The following is a 17,574-nucleotide window of genomic DNA, read 5'->3' as shown; positions in this document are numbered from 1 at the left end:
TGTGTCTACACTAGGGAGAATAAAGAAACACACTTTGAACCACTGCATCCAGCGTGAGAATCTTTGTATTCATAAGATTCACCAAAAACTTTTATTTGCAAGGTAACCAAGACTTTCCACTATTCCCATCCAAGAGCTGTGGGTTCAGCTCTTCCCACCTGTGACCTTGCACAGAGATAGCGAGACCATCAGACCAAATACCGAGCCCAGCACAGGAGTGTTCACATCTAGAACCCCCCCGTCCCTTTCTTCATGGTATAATTAAGGCAAAGCATTTCCTTTGGGGCACGTGCTGCGGGCAGATATGGTAGGAGAACGGTGAGCCTGGTGGTAATTATGCTTTCAATTAAGATGTAAGCTTTATGGCGGGGGGGGGGGGATAGTGGGGCAGATAGGGTAGAAGAGTAGTGCACAATTTTAATTATGATTATAATTAAGATAAACCCTTTCATTTGGGATGGGTTCTTGGGGTTGATAGGGTAGAAGCATGGTGCATCCGATGTTAATTATGCTTTTAATTAAGAGGCAAAATAGGACTATGATGGCCAGCTATCAAAGCTAACAAGCCCAAGGGAGAGCTGGGCAGTAACGACAACACTGTCATTACGCGGCCCGACTTGAGGTAACAATCAGGGAAGGAATCGGGCCGGAACAGGAAAAAATTGTCTTGCCAGACCACCTTTCCGTGTAGACCCAAGGCCCCCCCCCCCCCCCCCCCCAAGTTGAAGAAACTCTCTGCCCCTGACTGCCGCAAGTCTCCTGAACAATGTGTGTTTCGAGTCGCAATGCCACAGCAATATGCCACTTCTTCTGCTTTGGAAAGTTCTCCTTTGGTCACCAGGACAGCACAAACTCAAAACAATGAAATAGCCCAAAACTGTATATATGTCTCCTGCTTTGCACACATTTCACTGTCAGGGTGACTGACAGATTAAATGAGCTCCATACCCAGTGTGCACTGCACGCTCAGAAGCAATGCGCATGTGAATTACTATCACAGGCATGCTTGCTAAATTGGTGGTCATTCTTAAATTCCCAAAATACACTTTTTTTTGCATCCTATATTCAGGGCACCACATTATTCGACACCTAGCTCTGTCTCTCAGTCCTGCCCACATCACTAACAATCTGAAACAGCCAGCCCCCCAACCCCATGCACGAAGGAGGGGGAGGGAGTTCCCCCAGTAAATGTTGTCAATTTCTAGCACTGATAACAGTGATGCGGGTTGGGTATCCCGCTTTTTGTGGGCTCTAAGGCACTCTACACCGCACCCACCTCTGTTTAATCATCCTAAATGCAGCTTGCTCTGGGAATCAGCGTCCCCAAGCTTTGTAGAGAAAACTGAAACCACCCTTCCTTGCCGCCCCTTGTACTCTGGCTCACTCCCCAGCGGGCCCGTGATGGGGGTCAGGCAGGACCGACCCCGGGCCTGTGTTCCCCCGGGCCTGTGTTCTATTACCGGCCGGGCTGTGTGTGAAGTGAGCAGCCCGCTCTCTTCCTTCCGGTCCAGACTTGAGCATATAAACAGCTCACTGGAGTTCACAGATGGAGCACACAAGGCTGACACACGTGTGCAGGCGCAGGCTGCCCTCGATGCCGCACACCAGGAGAAACAATGAAAATCAACTCAAGAAACGGAACCCAAACACACAACGCATGCGCACACTCCATTCCACACACTAAGACCGTCAACAAAACCATGCATGTGTGTATGCTATGTTGATTTATACAGCGCACCGCTGCCATTTTCATGGCCTCCAGGCGCACATGTGCCTCTGCAAGGTAAAGTTGGACGGGTTGGTTAGTGAGGGAGAGACGTATAGCATACATGCCAACATTAGGGTGACCAGATTTCCAAAACAAAAAACCGGGACGACCAACAACATAAAAGAGGGACTACCCCATCGCAGCCCACAAATTACCGCACCTCCCCCAACACGCCCCAACCACCACGCCCAACCATATTTCCAGAACTTCTCCTTTCTATGAACTGTATATGATGTCATTTGTGCAGTTTTGTCTATGAATCTTGGCATGTTAATTCAAAATGAGCGTTAGCTCTAATTGATATTACATGGCTTGCTGTACAACGATTTCCAAGCCAGTCTCTGTGGCACAGTCAGTAGGTGTTGTGACTTATACCTTAGAGGTTGGGGGTTCGAGCCAAACCTCCATCCTCAAAATTCTTGATCCATGCAAATCCATGCAAACCCCGGACGGGGTTTCTAAAATGAAAAAAACTCCCGGGACGGAGGGTGATTTCCCCGGACTGTCCCGGGAAAACCCGGACGTCTGGTCACCCTAGTCAACATTCAAAAGCACCTGGGAGGGAGATTTCCACAGGGAAATCGGGAGACGTACATTTCCCCATAGAAATGCATTGGGGCTACAGCTATTTTAGGTGGGAGACTGTGAAAAATAGTGATATTTTTCACTGAAAAATCGTGAGTCTCCCACCTAAATCGGGAGGGTTGGCATGTATGGGATAGGAAGCATGCAGTGCTCATCTGCTGATGCGTGCAGAACCAGGGGCAACTGGCATCTGTGCGTGTGAGCTTTCTGGATGGGCTTTATTCACTCACTTCTTGTGTCCGGAAGGGCGGCGTCCAGTGTTGGACTGGTTTGTTGTCTTGAGTTGTTTCGGTTTGTAGCGTGGTTAGAGCGATGTGCAGTTTGCATGTTTTGGTGAGTTAATTCACTAGCCCTCTGGGCCTGTGTTGTAGGTGAGGAGTGTGGGATGTGTGAGAGAGAAGTGGTTAGTGGGTTTTGGTTGATGACTGGTTAGCTGTGGTTATGTTATTGTTTTCCTTTCTAAATGTATCCCTTGCTTTCGGTTTATGGTTTGTAGATGCAGGGAGGTAGTATGGCTACATTCAAAAGCAGCATTAACTAAATCAGTACAGTTCTAGTGTGGCTAAATTCAAAAGCAGTGTGTGGAAAATCAGTACAGATCTAGTGTGGCTAAATTCAAAAGCAGTGTGTGGCAAATCAGTACAGATCTAGTGTGGCTAAATTCAAAAGCAGTGTGTGGCAAATCAGTACAGATCTAGTGTGGCAACATTCAAAAGCAGTGTGTGGCAAATCAGTACAGTTCTAGTGTGGCTATATTCAAAAGCAGTGGGTGGCAAATCAGTAGTTATATGGTGGCTAAATTCAAAAGCAGTGTTATCTAACTCAGTACAATTCTAGTGTGGCTAAATTCAAAATGAACATGCGCGCACTCATCCCATTATGTAAGAGCCATGACAAAATCCATGTTGTGTGCGCAAACCCAACAAGTGTGTGCTTCTTCTAGCCAGTACGTCAACAAAAAATAGCTGACCAAACTCAAACACACAATGATCCAGTGCACATGGGTGCTCCCTCGTCTGCATGTAGCCAACCAAATGTGTGCAAACACATGCAAAGCAAAAGCCGTACAAACGCAGCAAAAATGTGCTCCACCAGTGCACGGGCCAAGAAGCACAACCAAACCCAACTGACACAAAAAAGAAACTTGTGCATGAATGCACATGAGCTTCAGAGACAAGCCTACTTTAACGGGCATAAATACCCGATATCACAACCAAGGCACAAACTCAACATAGCAGTTCTAACTCTGGCCATTTGCCGAGAATGACAATCTAACTCAAATGACACAAAGAAATACAACACCCATGCACCCAGGATGCCACGCTAGATCCTACAAGAGACCCAAACCCAGATTGTAGCTCGGAAGAAGGGACGAGCAAAGCACAGTATAAATCAGTAAACACACACTTTGACACAGATAAATAAGCAATTTAAAGCAATTCTGACAACACGTCTTTATTTTTTATCACTAACACACACAACACATACCCACAGAGACACATGTGCACTAAACAGCAGACTTAAGAACCCCTCTTTTCAATATTATCTTAAAAAGTAAAGCTCACCCCAGTCCCCCTTCCTGAAGCCCATTCCTGTGGGCTGAAACTAGGGGGTGCAGACAGTCCAATACAGTCTTGCTCTCAGTGGGGCGGAGGGGGGGGGGGGTTTCCACCAGTGGTTCCCTCTGCCAAAGAGAGTGCGCTTGAGACCTCCGTGTAGTCTGGTACCAAGCTGTTACGGCAGGATTGCAACTTTTCTCCAGCATGACTTTGTACGTATCACAGGCTCAGAGTGCCCCAAGGCTGGGAGCCTTATCTGGTTCTGGCCAGGTTCTCTCTAGATACGCAGACTGGCGCGGCAGGGCTAAAAAAGGCCAAGCGGGTTCCAGGGCAGAATCTGTCCAAATCCACTTTCTTTTAGGCCCTAGTCCCTACCGCCTTGATGCAGGAGACACGAGCCCCTGATACTCCAGCCCGCTTCCTTTAGAAACCCTTCCTGGGATGTCAGGGTACACAGTCGGTGGAAGGAGCAGGGCCTTCGAAGGAACCTGGGCGGCACTGCTCCAATGTTCAAGAAATAGCAGTCAAGGACAGCAGGGAATCCAGGACAAGGCCAAAGCACTGGTCTGCAGCTTCTCCTTGCCCATAAAGCAATCCACTCATTCAGAGAAAGTAAGAGTTGCAGTATTGTTCAGTGTTACGGCCCTCTGCAGAGCTGCCAATGCAAATCGCACCTAATACCGTACCTGAGTTTGGTTTCTAAGCGCGGATCCGGGATTTGAACCTCTGTTGCTCTGTGTGGTCTTGCTTCCAAGACCAGCGCGTTGCCCCTGTGCTATCCTCTGCATGTTGCCCGGCCCAGAATACTTCCCGATACCAAATGTCCCGGTGTCTTCCCTCCCAGATGCAAAAACTCTGCTTAGCAATCGGAGTCCTGGATGAGAACAAAAGGCGGGGGAAGCAGGCATAGCAATTCCCACTCTAGGAGCTTTCAAACCTGTCCCTACTCACCTGCATTGGTTTACAGAAGTCTGCCTTAGCAAGCAAGACCCAAAGGCACATATGCATCCACACCTGGTAACTTTAAAAGGGAACAGGCGCACACATTGTGCTTACTCAGAAAAGACTTTAAAAGGTTTTGGCCCACCAGCAGTTTGGCTTTCGGCTCAGGCTGCGTTCAAACACGGTCTCGGGAGGTGGCACGTGAGGCTGGAGGGCAGAGTAGCAATGCAGGATGAATCTCCCACTGCACCGGCATTATAGATGCTGCATCCGTAGGAGAGGAGTGCAGAGTAACTGCACTTCCCTCGGCCCTGCATGACCCCCCGGCCCTGCTGCCACTGATGTGAAACCGGGCGGCCGGGCGGGACAGGCAGGAGGGCCTTTTGTCCTTTGGAGTGCTCTTTATTCACAGATTTCCTCTAACCTGTATTTTTGCTCATTCTTTCTTCCTCTTCAGTCTGGCTTTCGTCCTTCCGACTCTATCTCCACTGCTCTTCTCTGGGTCTCTGATGATCACCTTTCTGCTCGCCATGGCAAGCAATCCTCCACACGCAATTCTCCTTGACCGGTCTGTCACCTTCGATACTGTTAATCATTCTCTCCTCTAAGCTTCACGCTCCTCTCTCCGTTTTTCTGGCTCAGTCCTCAAATGGTTTCAATCCCACTTGGTGGACCGTACCTAGTCTGTCTCCTGGGATGGTAGTGTCTCTTCTCCCCGTCATCTGCTGCATGGAGTTTCCCAAGGCTTTGTACTAAGGCCTCTACTGTTATCTCTCCACACTATTGTTTCTTCCAAACTCACTCCGTACAATCTATCATGTCATTTCTACGAATGCGACACTCAAATGTTGGTTTCATTCTCTTTCTTCACTGACATTCTGCACATTACAGTTTCCAACTGTTTTTCTGATAGCCTCCCACTTTCTTCATCTTCATCCCGCTAAAACTGAGTTATTCTTCTTGCCTGTCACCACTCGACCTCCTTCTCTCTCACCAATGTTTCTCCTTTCCTCCCTTTCCGGTCTTCAGCTAGGAGCCTTGGTGTTATCTTTGAGTCTTCTATATCTAACACTGCTTGTGTCTCATTCATTCATTCATTCATTCATTCATTCATTCATTTTGTCATTTGTTATAGCATCTTTCACCATAATTATTGTCGCAACACACTTTTGCTTGAACACCCTCGGACCGGGGTCCAAAGAAATTTGCGCACGTTTGGGAGGAGCTATTATGCGTGTGTGCATTTCAGTCATTAAAGTTATGCGAAGGGGCTATGACCCTGGTTCTTTACGCAGTAGAGATTGACACCCGTATTTCCTTCTGCTGTGAAATAAGGATCCCGTTTCCTGGTTACATGCGGCAGCCTGGCCTCTCATCCTGTGCTTTAGAGTTCTCTGCCATGCTAACCATCGACGAGGGTCTGCCATTTTTAGCTCTAATATTTGTTGCACCCGACCTTTCTTGTCTTTCCAAGCTTTCAGGCTAATAAACTGCTCATTATGGGCCTCATCACGGGTTGGGTGGAGCGGTAAAAATGCAGTGGTAACGCTATTACCACCGCAATACCACTCTGCTCAATCCTGAGTTTAGGCAGAACGTTCTAGATTTACCTCCAGCTTAAATCTACAGCTTTCTGGCAATTTTTGGCACTATGTGCCGAAAAACCCCACAGAGTCACATGGACTCAAAATAAATGGGCATTTACCATGCCACCGCAACTCAGGACCTGGCGCAAATTGCGCCGGACCGAGTTGCAGTAACGCTAATAGCGTTGGGCAGTATCCCGGCGCATTTACCGCTGGGATACCGCCCAACTCATAATGAGGCCATATAGCGATGATGGTCTCTCGTAATGACACTTGCGCTGCTTTCTTGATTGGCCTCCCCTTTTCTTAACTCAACCTCTTCGGTCTATTTACAGTTCTGCTTTTCGTCTCCTCGTTTTTTTCTCTCTCAGTTTGTCACTATTGTTTTCAAGTGTATCCATGGTCTTCCTCCTCTTTATCTCTCCTCTCTTATTTCCCTAGACTTTCCCTCTTCTCCATTCTTTACAATCGCAATCTCAATTCCTGCTCACTGTTTCCGGTCTTTCTCACTGGAAGGCCCTGCCGCTGAATATCCGCTCATCACATGGCTTTCAGTCTCTCCTTCTTTCTGCTCTTTCTAAATGACCTTTTCTGATTAAGGCGCCTTCCTTCTCATTATCGCTAGATTTTGTACCGATTTCGCATATGCACTGCCCTTTGGAGAGAGTGATTTAAAAAAAAAATACAAACACACAACCACAAATACACACTCATAAGCAGACCCCCCTCCCCCCCCACACACACACACTGCACTTCTACACTCACAAGCACACACGCTCAAACACACACATTAATGAGTCAGCTGCCTCAGGGCGGAAGCTGTGCACACAGGTGGTTTTAATGAACCGTGTCATGATAGGATTAGCGCCATGCCAGGAGAGGGAAAAAACAACCAGCAGACTGCACAGCGTTCTGCCCCCACTTGCTCTCTCTCCCCCAGGTGCCAACCCCCATGGCTAACCCACATATGGTGTACAGTGCATTGTGGGGGGATCCACAAAGCACGGACATGGGGGCTGCCAGCTTCACTGCTAAGCATTAGAGGGGGGGGGGGGCAGGGGTCTGCAGGCTAAACACAGACGATGATCCCCAGGCCCATTGTCTAGCCACCCCCCACCCATACACAAATCCTACATGTGCACCGTTACTTTTCCAGTGCTATTGCCTTGTGTTGTTAAATGCCTTCGGCAATGTCTATAATTCAATGGTGCTGGGGACACTTCCCGTCCCCACCCCACTCATGTGATAGAGGGGCGGATGGGAAGTATGCAGCAGGCCAGAGAATATGAAACATATTTATTTATTTATTGGATATTTGCAAGGCACATATGCAACAAGTGGTGTTTCAAGGCGTAGCACAAAGTTTGGAAAGAGGGGCAGTGGTCAAACACAACATAAAATCATAGATCCGCTATGGGGTGCGCAGATCAACTATGGGGTGCATACCACATTGGGTACGGAGCGACACTGTAGACAAGGGAGGCGCATATACAACAAGTGGTGTTTCAAGGCGTAGCAAAGTTTGAAAAGAGGGGCAGTGATCAAACCCAACATAAAATCATAGTTGATCTATGGGGTGCATAGATCAACTATGGGGTGCATGCCATATTGGGTACGGAGCGACACTGTAGCCGACAGAGGCGCATATCCAAGTGGTGTTTCAAGGCATAGCACAAAGTTTGGAAAGAGGGGCAGTGGTTAAACACAACATAAAATCATAGTTGAACTATGGGGTGCATAGATCAACTCTGGGGTGGATGTCACATTGGGTACTGAGCGACACTGTAGACGAGAGCAGGGATATCCCTTAGAATCGCTCGTGGAAAATATCCCTGTAGTTGATAGCTATCCATCTCTAATTCTATATTTGTAAACGCTTTGAGCCAAACTCAATTCATAATCATCATGTGTGTTGCTAAATGTTCTCCTGGCGCTCCATGTTTAGGGCCAGAATGCAATGGAATTGCCAAGCTATGCAGTTTAGGCAGTTAAGCGGGGCTACACATGCTGGAGGCCTTTTGTTATTGCTCAGCACAAGACATGTTGACTTGTCAATAAAATGGCGGTGTAATCACTACCGCAAATGTAGTAATCAGAGTTCCATAAGAACCTAAATATGCACAGTATATCCACCTACTTATGGGCACAGCAGAAAACCTTACATCTCCCAGGATGCTTCAATCCAAAAACACTAGCACAAGAGAACACCCCACCTCCATTGCTCCCCCCCACGCCCCTCTCAAGCAAGCAGCACAGCACCACACGCCAGGCTAACGGCAAAGTGTCATGCCTCAACAGCACTAAAATCAAAACAGTACACATGCTACTCCTTTACGTGCAACCAAACACAAGAAAAGCAGCAATCCTACCAACACAACAACCCACACCAGGCAAACCGAGCAATACTTCTTTGTGCAAACAATGTTGCACCACAACCCATAAAGATGGCACGTTGCCACTCTTCACCAGCACTAACCTCGAACGGCGCTGAAATTAACCACATTGCTGCACCCCTCCATCACTTCATTTGCCGTAGCCGGAAAACATACTAACTGGCGTGTCATTTCAAATCTCAACAAATCACTGCGGGCGAAACACTATACGTTGCCAATGCATAGTGCCCTTCAAGCAGCTAGGGACCAACGCCTGACAACACAGACAATGAGACGAGTCGGACCCCCTCTCTAGTCGCCCCACACGTAAGCAATAAGCAGCACCGAGACCCCCCTTAGAAGTCAATGCCTGAAGTCCTTTTCCCATGCTGTGCTTTGGGCTAGCCAGTAGCACAATAGAACACAAATCATTATGCAAGAAACCAACAAAACACAACATAACACTTCCCACTACTGCTCTCAGTTCCCCTCTCTACTCCTCTTTTGTAGTACCACCTCCTACACATCTTCGGCCACCAAGAGGGTCAGAAGACAGGACACACAAGCATGACATAAGCCCTCAGCCGGGGGAAATGCAGTCAACATAAGAGAAGAGTTCTGGGTGAACAACAGAGCAGATGAATACCTCACGTCAAACAGCACGCAGGATTTCACTTATGGAGGAGTGCATGGAGCGACCAAGGAGGTCTGCAGCAGCCCGCGCCCTGTATGATGTCACACAACTCCACGGCTATTCAATACCTCTTGAAATACTAGATTTATAGCAATTATAATGTTTACAAAATAATCACAGGTTCTCTGGGAAGGCTTCCGGGCTAGAGTTTTTTTAAGGGTTCAGTGATGGAAACAGTGCAAAAATTGGGCCAGATTTCCTTAGATGTAGAATCCAGAAAAAAAAGTGTGTTTCTCGATTGCCAAACCCCCAAAAACCCATTCCCGATTATCCATATTGCCCAGCATCCACAGCGTTCACCTGTCCCCAGCGCCCAAAGACTCGACTTCTGAGATCAGAAGGGCACTGCTCGGGTTTGTCTTTGTTTTTAAATGCAAGCACAATTACATTTAGATTGCTGCATACAAAGTAGGTGGGGGCGGGGTAGTGAGGAGTGGCCATGGTCTGCAGCAGGTCCCCTAAGCGCTGTGAATGCTGAGTGTTCAGGAAGGAGAGAGGTCCATGAAGCTGAATGCTGTGGGGAACAATAGCTACAAGCAGGTGATCGTATGATGCATGTTCTTCCACTGGGCTTCTTTCAGGCCTGACAGTGCAGTTGGCAAAACAGATTTTTTAAATAAGCTCTCCTTCAGGAGGGTGAACATAAAACTACAATTATACTGATTTTGTCCAAAACAAGGATAAATACAATTTAAATATTGACAAGGTGATTTATGGAGTGATTTGTTCACTTTTCAAGTATCCTTCATAAAACAGAGGCCTATTTTAGGCTGTGTTTTTTCCCGTTTTACTTGCCTGCTTTAACTGCATCACACTCTGCCGCCATTGCTCTGGCCTTCCCCAACCCCCCAAAAGGTGGAACCCCCTAGTATTTGTCCTTTTCCAGCACTGGGTGGAAAGGGCTTTTTTGTTTGGTTGTTCCTTCGCAGTGGGGTGATGGTCGGTTGTGGAATACCGTTATTAAAGAGACAAGTCAAAAGGCAAAGGGCAGCCATCTTGACACTCGAAAGCCGCGCTTCATCACAGAGCCTTTCGTTGCGGCTGCTACTGCCATTGGTTCCCGTCACCGGTGCTCTGAGGGAAGCAAAGGAGCAGTTCCTTGCACGTGTACATCAAGCTCTGTTTATCAATAGCCTTAAATCCCAACTTGCTTCCTGGGTCTAGGCCCCTGCTCAATAAGTCCCCTAATGACAATACGTGCAAATAATTAGGAAGCATGCTTACATTACAGTCTTACATTTACCTTTTCAAAATTGAAATATGAACATTTCTGGGCAATGCAGACTAGCGTTGGAGAATTCGAGTCTCTCTTAGGTGCCACCCTGCTCTGCCTGTTTGTGTGTGTGGTGGGCAAGGGCAGGGGTGGGCCAACGGACGCTTGTGCTCTTGGTGGGAGGAAGGACGGGGTCACCCCACAGGCATGCCAGGGAGTGCGGGTGGCTAGTGTGCAAGAAGTGTGTACCCTGCCCATACTAACCCAACCAGGCACACCCCTGTGTGCTTGAACATACTCCTGGCCCTGTTTAGGCAAGAGTAGCTATCCGGTCCGAGCCTACCTGAGTGTACTCTGCGCAGCCCGCGAGGCCGCTCACGAAAGTGCACACGTCATCCACCGTCCATTTACTGATGTCCTCCAAGGCTGGGCTCTCTTCCCCATCCATGAAGAGCCCTCCCATGGCACCTGGGGAAAGAACAGAGGGTCATTATTAAAAAACACACCCCCCAACCCTCTCCTCCTTCTCATACCACCATATCAAATGACTGTAGGAGTGTGATGGGGGTGCAAGGGTAGACAGAGGATATAAAAGGCTCTTAGAACTTGGAAAGCTAGATGTCAAAGTGGGGATGGGAAAGCTGGGTGTTGGGGTTTGAGGGATCCTCTTTCTGGAAGTCCACGTGTTATGGGGGCAACACTTCCTCGAGGTTGTCTGGGGGGGGGATCTCTTCCTCCTTGAGGTTTCCAGTAGGAGTGGGAAACAAATTCCCACTCCATGCCCATTATGTGTATTGAGTAGAGGGGGGTGCGAGTCTTGTGGAATCTATGGGGAAAGATGCCCAACTCTCCACCTGCACCAAGCATCCAATCGTCCAGCTTCCAATTCCCGCTCCCTTTTCCTGCCGCAATTCCCACCACCCTCTTCCAACAGATGCTGCTCATTCAAGGTCCCTGCTTACCAATTTGGTTCTCACCACACCTGCAATCCCAATTTCTATGGTCATTGTCTCTGCAAAATCTAGTTCCCTCTCTCCCCTGTCAGAGTCCTCTATGCCCCCAACATTACTCCTTCCATCTCTCCCTTCACCCCCAACATCACCCCTTAAAACTCTCCCTTTACCTTCAAAGTCACTCCTTCCAGCTCTCCACATTACTGAGATTTCTCCTTCTACCTCTCCCCTTTAATGCCAGCATTCCTCCTTCCAGCTCTCCCCTTTAACTCTAGCATGCCTCCTTCCAGGTCTCCCCTAACACCAGCATCGCTCTTTCATGCTCTCCCCTTTAGGATCATCATCCCTCCTTCCAGCTCTCCTTTTTGCTTTTACTCTCAGTGTTGTAAAAAAAAAAAAAAGAAAAAATGAAATCCTGCCTGCAAAGGAAGATTTGCTGACGGCATTTATAATGGATGCCTGTGGAATCTGCCTGCTCTTTGCAGGTGCTAAAAAAGGCATCCTTCTCCTACTGCATCTCTGCGTCCAAAGTCCTGTAAAATGCTCTGGGCTGTGTATATGCAGGCAGCAAATGACAACATCTTGCATTTAGGAACTGAAACTTGGGGTATTATGGAGAGTCCCGCTGCGCTTTGGAAGTAGCCAAGGAGTGAAACCCCCTACTCCTGGTAGTAGTAATAAGAATCAAATGCCATGTGCCAAACTGCGGCAGGTACGTTTATTTCAATGATGTCCTACAGTGTACACGTGTTTCGGCCCTTGGCCTTTCTCAAAACCGGAGATGAGCCCAATGGTTTCCAACATTGTTTCTTGTAATTTTTCGAGTAATTCTCAAGAATGACTAGTAGCTTAAATCTCCTCGTGGCTGCGTTCCTTTGAAAAGGAATTTAAGCCCCTATCTTTCCCATTTGGCTATTTTACCACCCATTGCCTGCCCATGGGCATACTAATCCATATGGCCATTCCCACCCACATCCTGCCCAATACACATCCTCCTGGGAGCTCTTTGCACTAGTTTTATCAAGCCTTACAATCAAACGTTGTGCTCAAGTGCCAGCCAGCATTTTTTCAAAGCAGTCTTCTTAGAGTTAATGAATTAAATGGAACTATAAAGTTGCAACTGGTGTATTCAAAATGTCAACCAATTCTGCCTTCAGCCATTCGATCTTTAAGCACTGCCCTCTGCTCAAGTCCTGTTAAAAACAAGCAGTGGCCAAGCCAACAGTTTTTGCTTGTGTACAAGTATTATGTATGTGCCAGGCACTGCTTTTATATGCCTGGTTACTCGCACCATTTTGCAGAGGTTACCATCGGTGGCCAGATAATCCCCCTATGGTAGTGCCTGGCAAATGCCTTTCCCATGCCTACACAAAAGCTAAAACTGTTGGCATTGCCAATGCTTGTTTCCTATGGTTTTGGGGGACATGATAGCACTACCATCCATTAGCAATCGACTTGCTGGGGAAACACTGACTGCTGAAGCTGAACGGCCAGGTAGATTGTTATGGTCTGGCTAGACTGTAGACTGTTACACTGCTCATTAATTGGATACACTCTTAATCATGATTGGTCGAGCGGGATGCAGGAGTGCACTTTTTGAAATATAGTCGTGTCCTGGTCTCTGGCTGTTCTGATGCCATTTCAGAACGATCCTCCCCCTTATGGCAGTCTTCTTTAAGCACACACTCTGCCCCCACACCCTCCACGGCCCCTTTTCCGCCTGCGCCCCCGCCCCCTCTCTTATCAGGCTCCCTGCAGGCTGCTCCGCTGCCGGACCTGCATTAATTGGACTGCGGACGAGCGATCGATACATCGATTTTCGGATCCGGCGCACTCAATCCTTCGCCGCCTCCTGTGGCAGGAAACCCCTCTCCACCCGCGCGCCGCGCGCAAGGTCAGACGGAAGAGTGGTTGACAGGATTTGACTGGCGGGGCAGGGGGCTTCAGGGGCCGGGAAGGGGGGTGGGGGGGGGGGGGGGAGTTGATGACATCCCACGCCCTCCCAGAAGAGCAAGCTTGAAGGTCTGATTTTGATTACCCCGTCCTGATTTGACCACAGCCTCGCCCTCCCTCGCGGGTGTCCTCTGTGGTTTTCTCTCGCCCATGCTGAAGTGGGGGGTTCAGTGACTATTCGGGAAATGGGGACTAGACCTATAAGGATAGGCAGGGGCTCCCTCCCCCAAGACACGCGTTGGGATAAAGCGGATGGCACACTACCCACCCGTGAGACATGTCTGCCCCTCACTGCGGCCTTTTCCGACTTGGACACTGGAATGGGTTATTAGCACGAGGTGTGTGGGTGTGTGCCCAGGACCAACCGCAATCGCTGTCCCCAGTTGAACCCTCGAGATCCTACTGTGCCCTTAGTCCTACACCCAGCTCGATACCTAGGGCCCCATTGATGGAATGTTTGGGAACTGCGCAAAGTGTATTTTTGCAGTGCAAAGTCAGTGAAAAGATAATTTTGTACCGCAAAAGGGACTTTGCACTGCAAAAATACACTTTGCAAAGTTCCATGAATCAGGGTTTGCGTCAGCAGTGCACAGTCCGTTTTCAGCAGTACAAAAAATTCCATGAATCAGGCCCTTAGTTTTAAATGAGTTATACCTTCCAGCCGATTTCTCACGCTCCGGGTAGCTCTTAGACTAAAGAGCCACTGCATTCCTTGCACTCTACCCGGCTATTGGTACCGATGACATGTTTAGCACCCACCAAATGATGATGCTGTTTATTCACAGAGGGTTTTCCAATGGGGTTTGGTCATTATAAGACGCTTCTGTGAATTAGGCCCCAAGTGTTGACTGACTGAAGTTGCCTAGGGGAAGAACATATGGGTAACAACACCTGATTGTGAGGTCACGCTCTTCGTAGAAATAACTCCTGTTCAAGTGTTTTCTCAGGGAAGGGGCACTCCATTGCATTCCTCCAGCTCTATGGAAGAGCGTCCTTAGGGGAATACCCCAAAGGGTTGCAAAAGCGGCCCTTTGCTTACCTCCATTGCAATTTAATATAGGGAAGGGTCAGTCAACACTGGCCTTTCTGTGGGCCGGGAGGATAGCTCAGGGGCAACATGCTCATCTTGGAAGCAAAACAATGCGGAGCAGCACAGGTTCGATTCCCCAGGTCCACGCTTAGAAACCTCTGGGTATTAAGCGCATTATAAATAACCAGTTACAATTACTATATTACTACAAATTGGACATTAGTAGTAATCCATACCCCAACCTCATGAGGGTGAAAGATGCTCTAAAGAAAGCGCGCACTATATTCGGAAAACCTAGCGCCATACGGTAGGGTTTGTCGTAGTGCTGCATGCTTTAACGATGATTTCAATGTGCTATAATTAATAATGTATTACTTCTGGAGTCCTTCATGGGTGTGAGTCTACCGCCTGTTTAATTGGGCTCCACCACTCTGAGTGCATAAAGGTGGGCAATGGCCTCGCCTCGCCTACTACTGAAAGCTGAGTAGACTTTCTAAACGTGCACCTTTGCTCCCTGTACGGGATCATTTCAGCCACCTTGGGCTGGACTGGACACATGGTCTAGCGCTGCTGGACATGAGCCAAAAGCCACACACAGGCATGGGCCTTCTTTCCAAACCCCTCACGGTGGCGGTTCAATGATGCCCGAGTAGGACACGTGAGGCCACAACACAATGCAGCGTCTCCGGCTTAAACGCTGCTATTAAACGGGTCTGTGCCACATGACTCGTCTTAAGTGTGTGAATTGGGGACGCTGGGGGGTTACAATGACTTCCTCAATAATTGGGTTCTATCCTATAAACAGGGAGGGGGCAGAAAAGGTGGGGATGCCCATGTCAACGGGCGTGGTATAGAGAAGCTGCGGGTGTACCCACCCACCAAACCAGCGCTTTCCACACTTCGTTTTATGTTGAACCCCCCTCCACTCCCCTGAGTAAAGTCGATGTTGGATGGGCCCCCCCAAATACTAGGGGTGCTTATATTTCCCGTTAAAAGCAGTCACTGCCTTCTTTGAAAACAACTTGCACCCTTCACCCTGGACATCCTCATGGCCCACCCTAGATGGGCGAGACCCACAGTTTGAAGACCACTAGCGTCTCCACCAGCAGCCCCCTCACCATGGTCTTCTATTTAGACTGCAGAAGGGGGACACCTTTATACATGTAGAGGACCCCTTCAGGGGTGCTTTCGGCAGTGGAGGGGATTCATGTCAAGACAGGGTGGGGTGGAACCTACTATTTTGCTTTAATTGAAACTTCCTAGCAGGGCGGCATTTGCATTTCCAGGTTGGGCAGGAGAGGACTTCCTATTTATCTATTTATTTCATTGTTAATTTATAACGTGCTTAATACCAGTAAGTGGTTTCTAAGCGTAGGATCGGGATTCAAACCTATGTTGCGCCTGTTGCGCTGCGTTGTCTTGCTTCCTAGACAAACGCGTTGCCCCTGAGCTATCCTTCCTATGGCACTTATGGTTCGAAAAGGGGGGAACACCGATTTCCAATGAGTGGCACTTCAAATCAGAACTAAAGCGATGGAAGGCCACAGTGTTGGGCAAGGCTGAGCATCCACCATAGAAGCGAAAGGGCCACCTTAAAGGCAATGACACTGAGAAGCTAAGATGGAGCTTTGTTAAGGGCTGGCTTTGCCTTGACAGACTTAAAATAAATGAATAATAACTCCTCCAGAGAGGTGGAAAGGGAATGTGTGAGGGGGTGTGGGTGGAGGTAATGTTTGGCAGACACCTCTTAATGTTTCGACGGTCAAATATTTGACAACACCACTCATTAACAACAGAGATTTAGAGGGACTGCAAACAAGGGGATTGCATATCTTCACATCCAGCTGAATGGTCTGCAAGATTATGCCTGGAACATGGATCTGCGACCTTTGGCTCTCCAGATGGTTTGGATTACAACTCCCATCAGCCCCAGCCAGCAAAGTCAATGGTGAGGAATCATGGACGTTGTAGTCCAAAATATCTGGAGAGCCAATGCTTGACCATCCCTGGCCTAGAAGGAGGTAGTCTTGGCACGTGCCCAAAACAAATGGCATTTAGTGGAATGGCAAGGAGGCGAGCTCCTGCAGGAGTGGTGGCTTAGCATGTGTTACTTAAACTGACTTCACACAGAATGCAGATTGAAAAAACATAGAATGACCCACAAAGCCAATGAATAGGGACATACCTGAAGGAAGGTACGGGTTGACAGAGTAGGGGAATCCAAAGGGAAATGGCTGAGGTGGCGGTACTGAGCTGGGAGGAAGGTATTTGGCCTCGTTCTTGGGGATGCCGGATCCGAGCAGGTGGTTGGGGGACTCCGTGCCAGAGGAAATGCAGGGCATGGTCTGGCTCGAGGCCATGTCACAGAGGTCCTTCATGCCGTCACACCCTTTCACTGTCTCTTTGCACTCCTTGAGTTCATGGCTGGAGCCGCTACTTTCGGCCTTGAGGCTTTCGGCCTTCTCGTCGCTGGCCTCGGCATCACTCTCAGAGTCCTTCATCTCTTCGTCATGGCAGTCCGAGGCCCCATCCCTCCCCCTAGGGTCAAGCAGATCTTTCGACTCACTGGGATTCTGCTCAGTTCGGTTGTGGGTGGGCTTCCTGCTGGCCCGCCTCCCACCGCCCTGTTCCTTTGGGGGCGTAGCGCTAGGAACTGCGTGATGATTGAGGGAGAGCAATGGGGTATTGTTGTGCCGGAGCACCAGCATGGCATTGCGCCGGTTGATTTCCTCCCGCAACGGGTGCCCTTCGGGCAGTTCGTGCATATTCCGCAGCGCCGGATGGTCAGGCGGTAGTGCTGTGTGCAGGGCCATGGGATCACCGGATAGCAGCCTTTGCCGATGGAGGTTCTCCAGCTCCTTCTGTCGAATGATCTCAGCAGACATCTCCAGCCTAGTGAGAAGGAATATTACAGTCACA

At 48.7% G+C, this 17,574-nt stretch overlaps 1 protein-coding gene across 4 annotated transcripts in view; it reads right to left on the bottom strand.

The window, feature by feature from the left end:
* SAMD11 (sterile alpha motif domain containing 11) overlaps positions 1–17,574 on the bottom strand; it is a 312,464-nt gene that overhangs the window by 16,527 nt on the left and 278,363 nt on the right. For all 4 annotated transcript variants that reach the window (XM_069610053.1, XM_069610055.1, XM_069610054.1 and 1 more), the window contains 2 exons: positions 16,841–17,547; positions 11,063–11,187 (listed from right to left, as the gene is read on the bottom strand). In XM_069610053.1, coding sequence (XP_069466154.1) covers positions 11,063–11,187; positions 16,841–17,547 — 832 coding nt within the window. The remainder of the gene's footprint in view (positions 1–11,062; positions 11,188–16,840; positions 17,548–17,574) is intronic.

The sequence above is a fragment of the Ambystoma mexicanum genome, chromosome 8, assembly GCF_040938575.1.
Source record: "Ambystoma mexicanum isolate Mex_15411 chromosome 8, UKY_AmexF1_1, whole genome shotgun sequence".
Lineage (NCBI taxonomy): Eukaryota > Metazoa > Chordata > Amphibia > Caudata > Ambystomatidae > Ambystoma > Ambystoma mexicanum.
The sequence above is the reverse complement of the archived record's forward strand: the minus strand, read 5'-3'. Positions and strand labels throughout refer to the sequence as shown.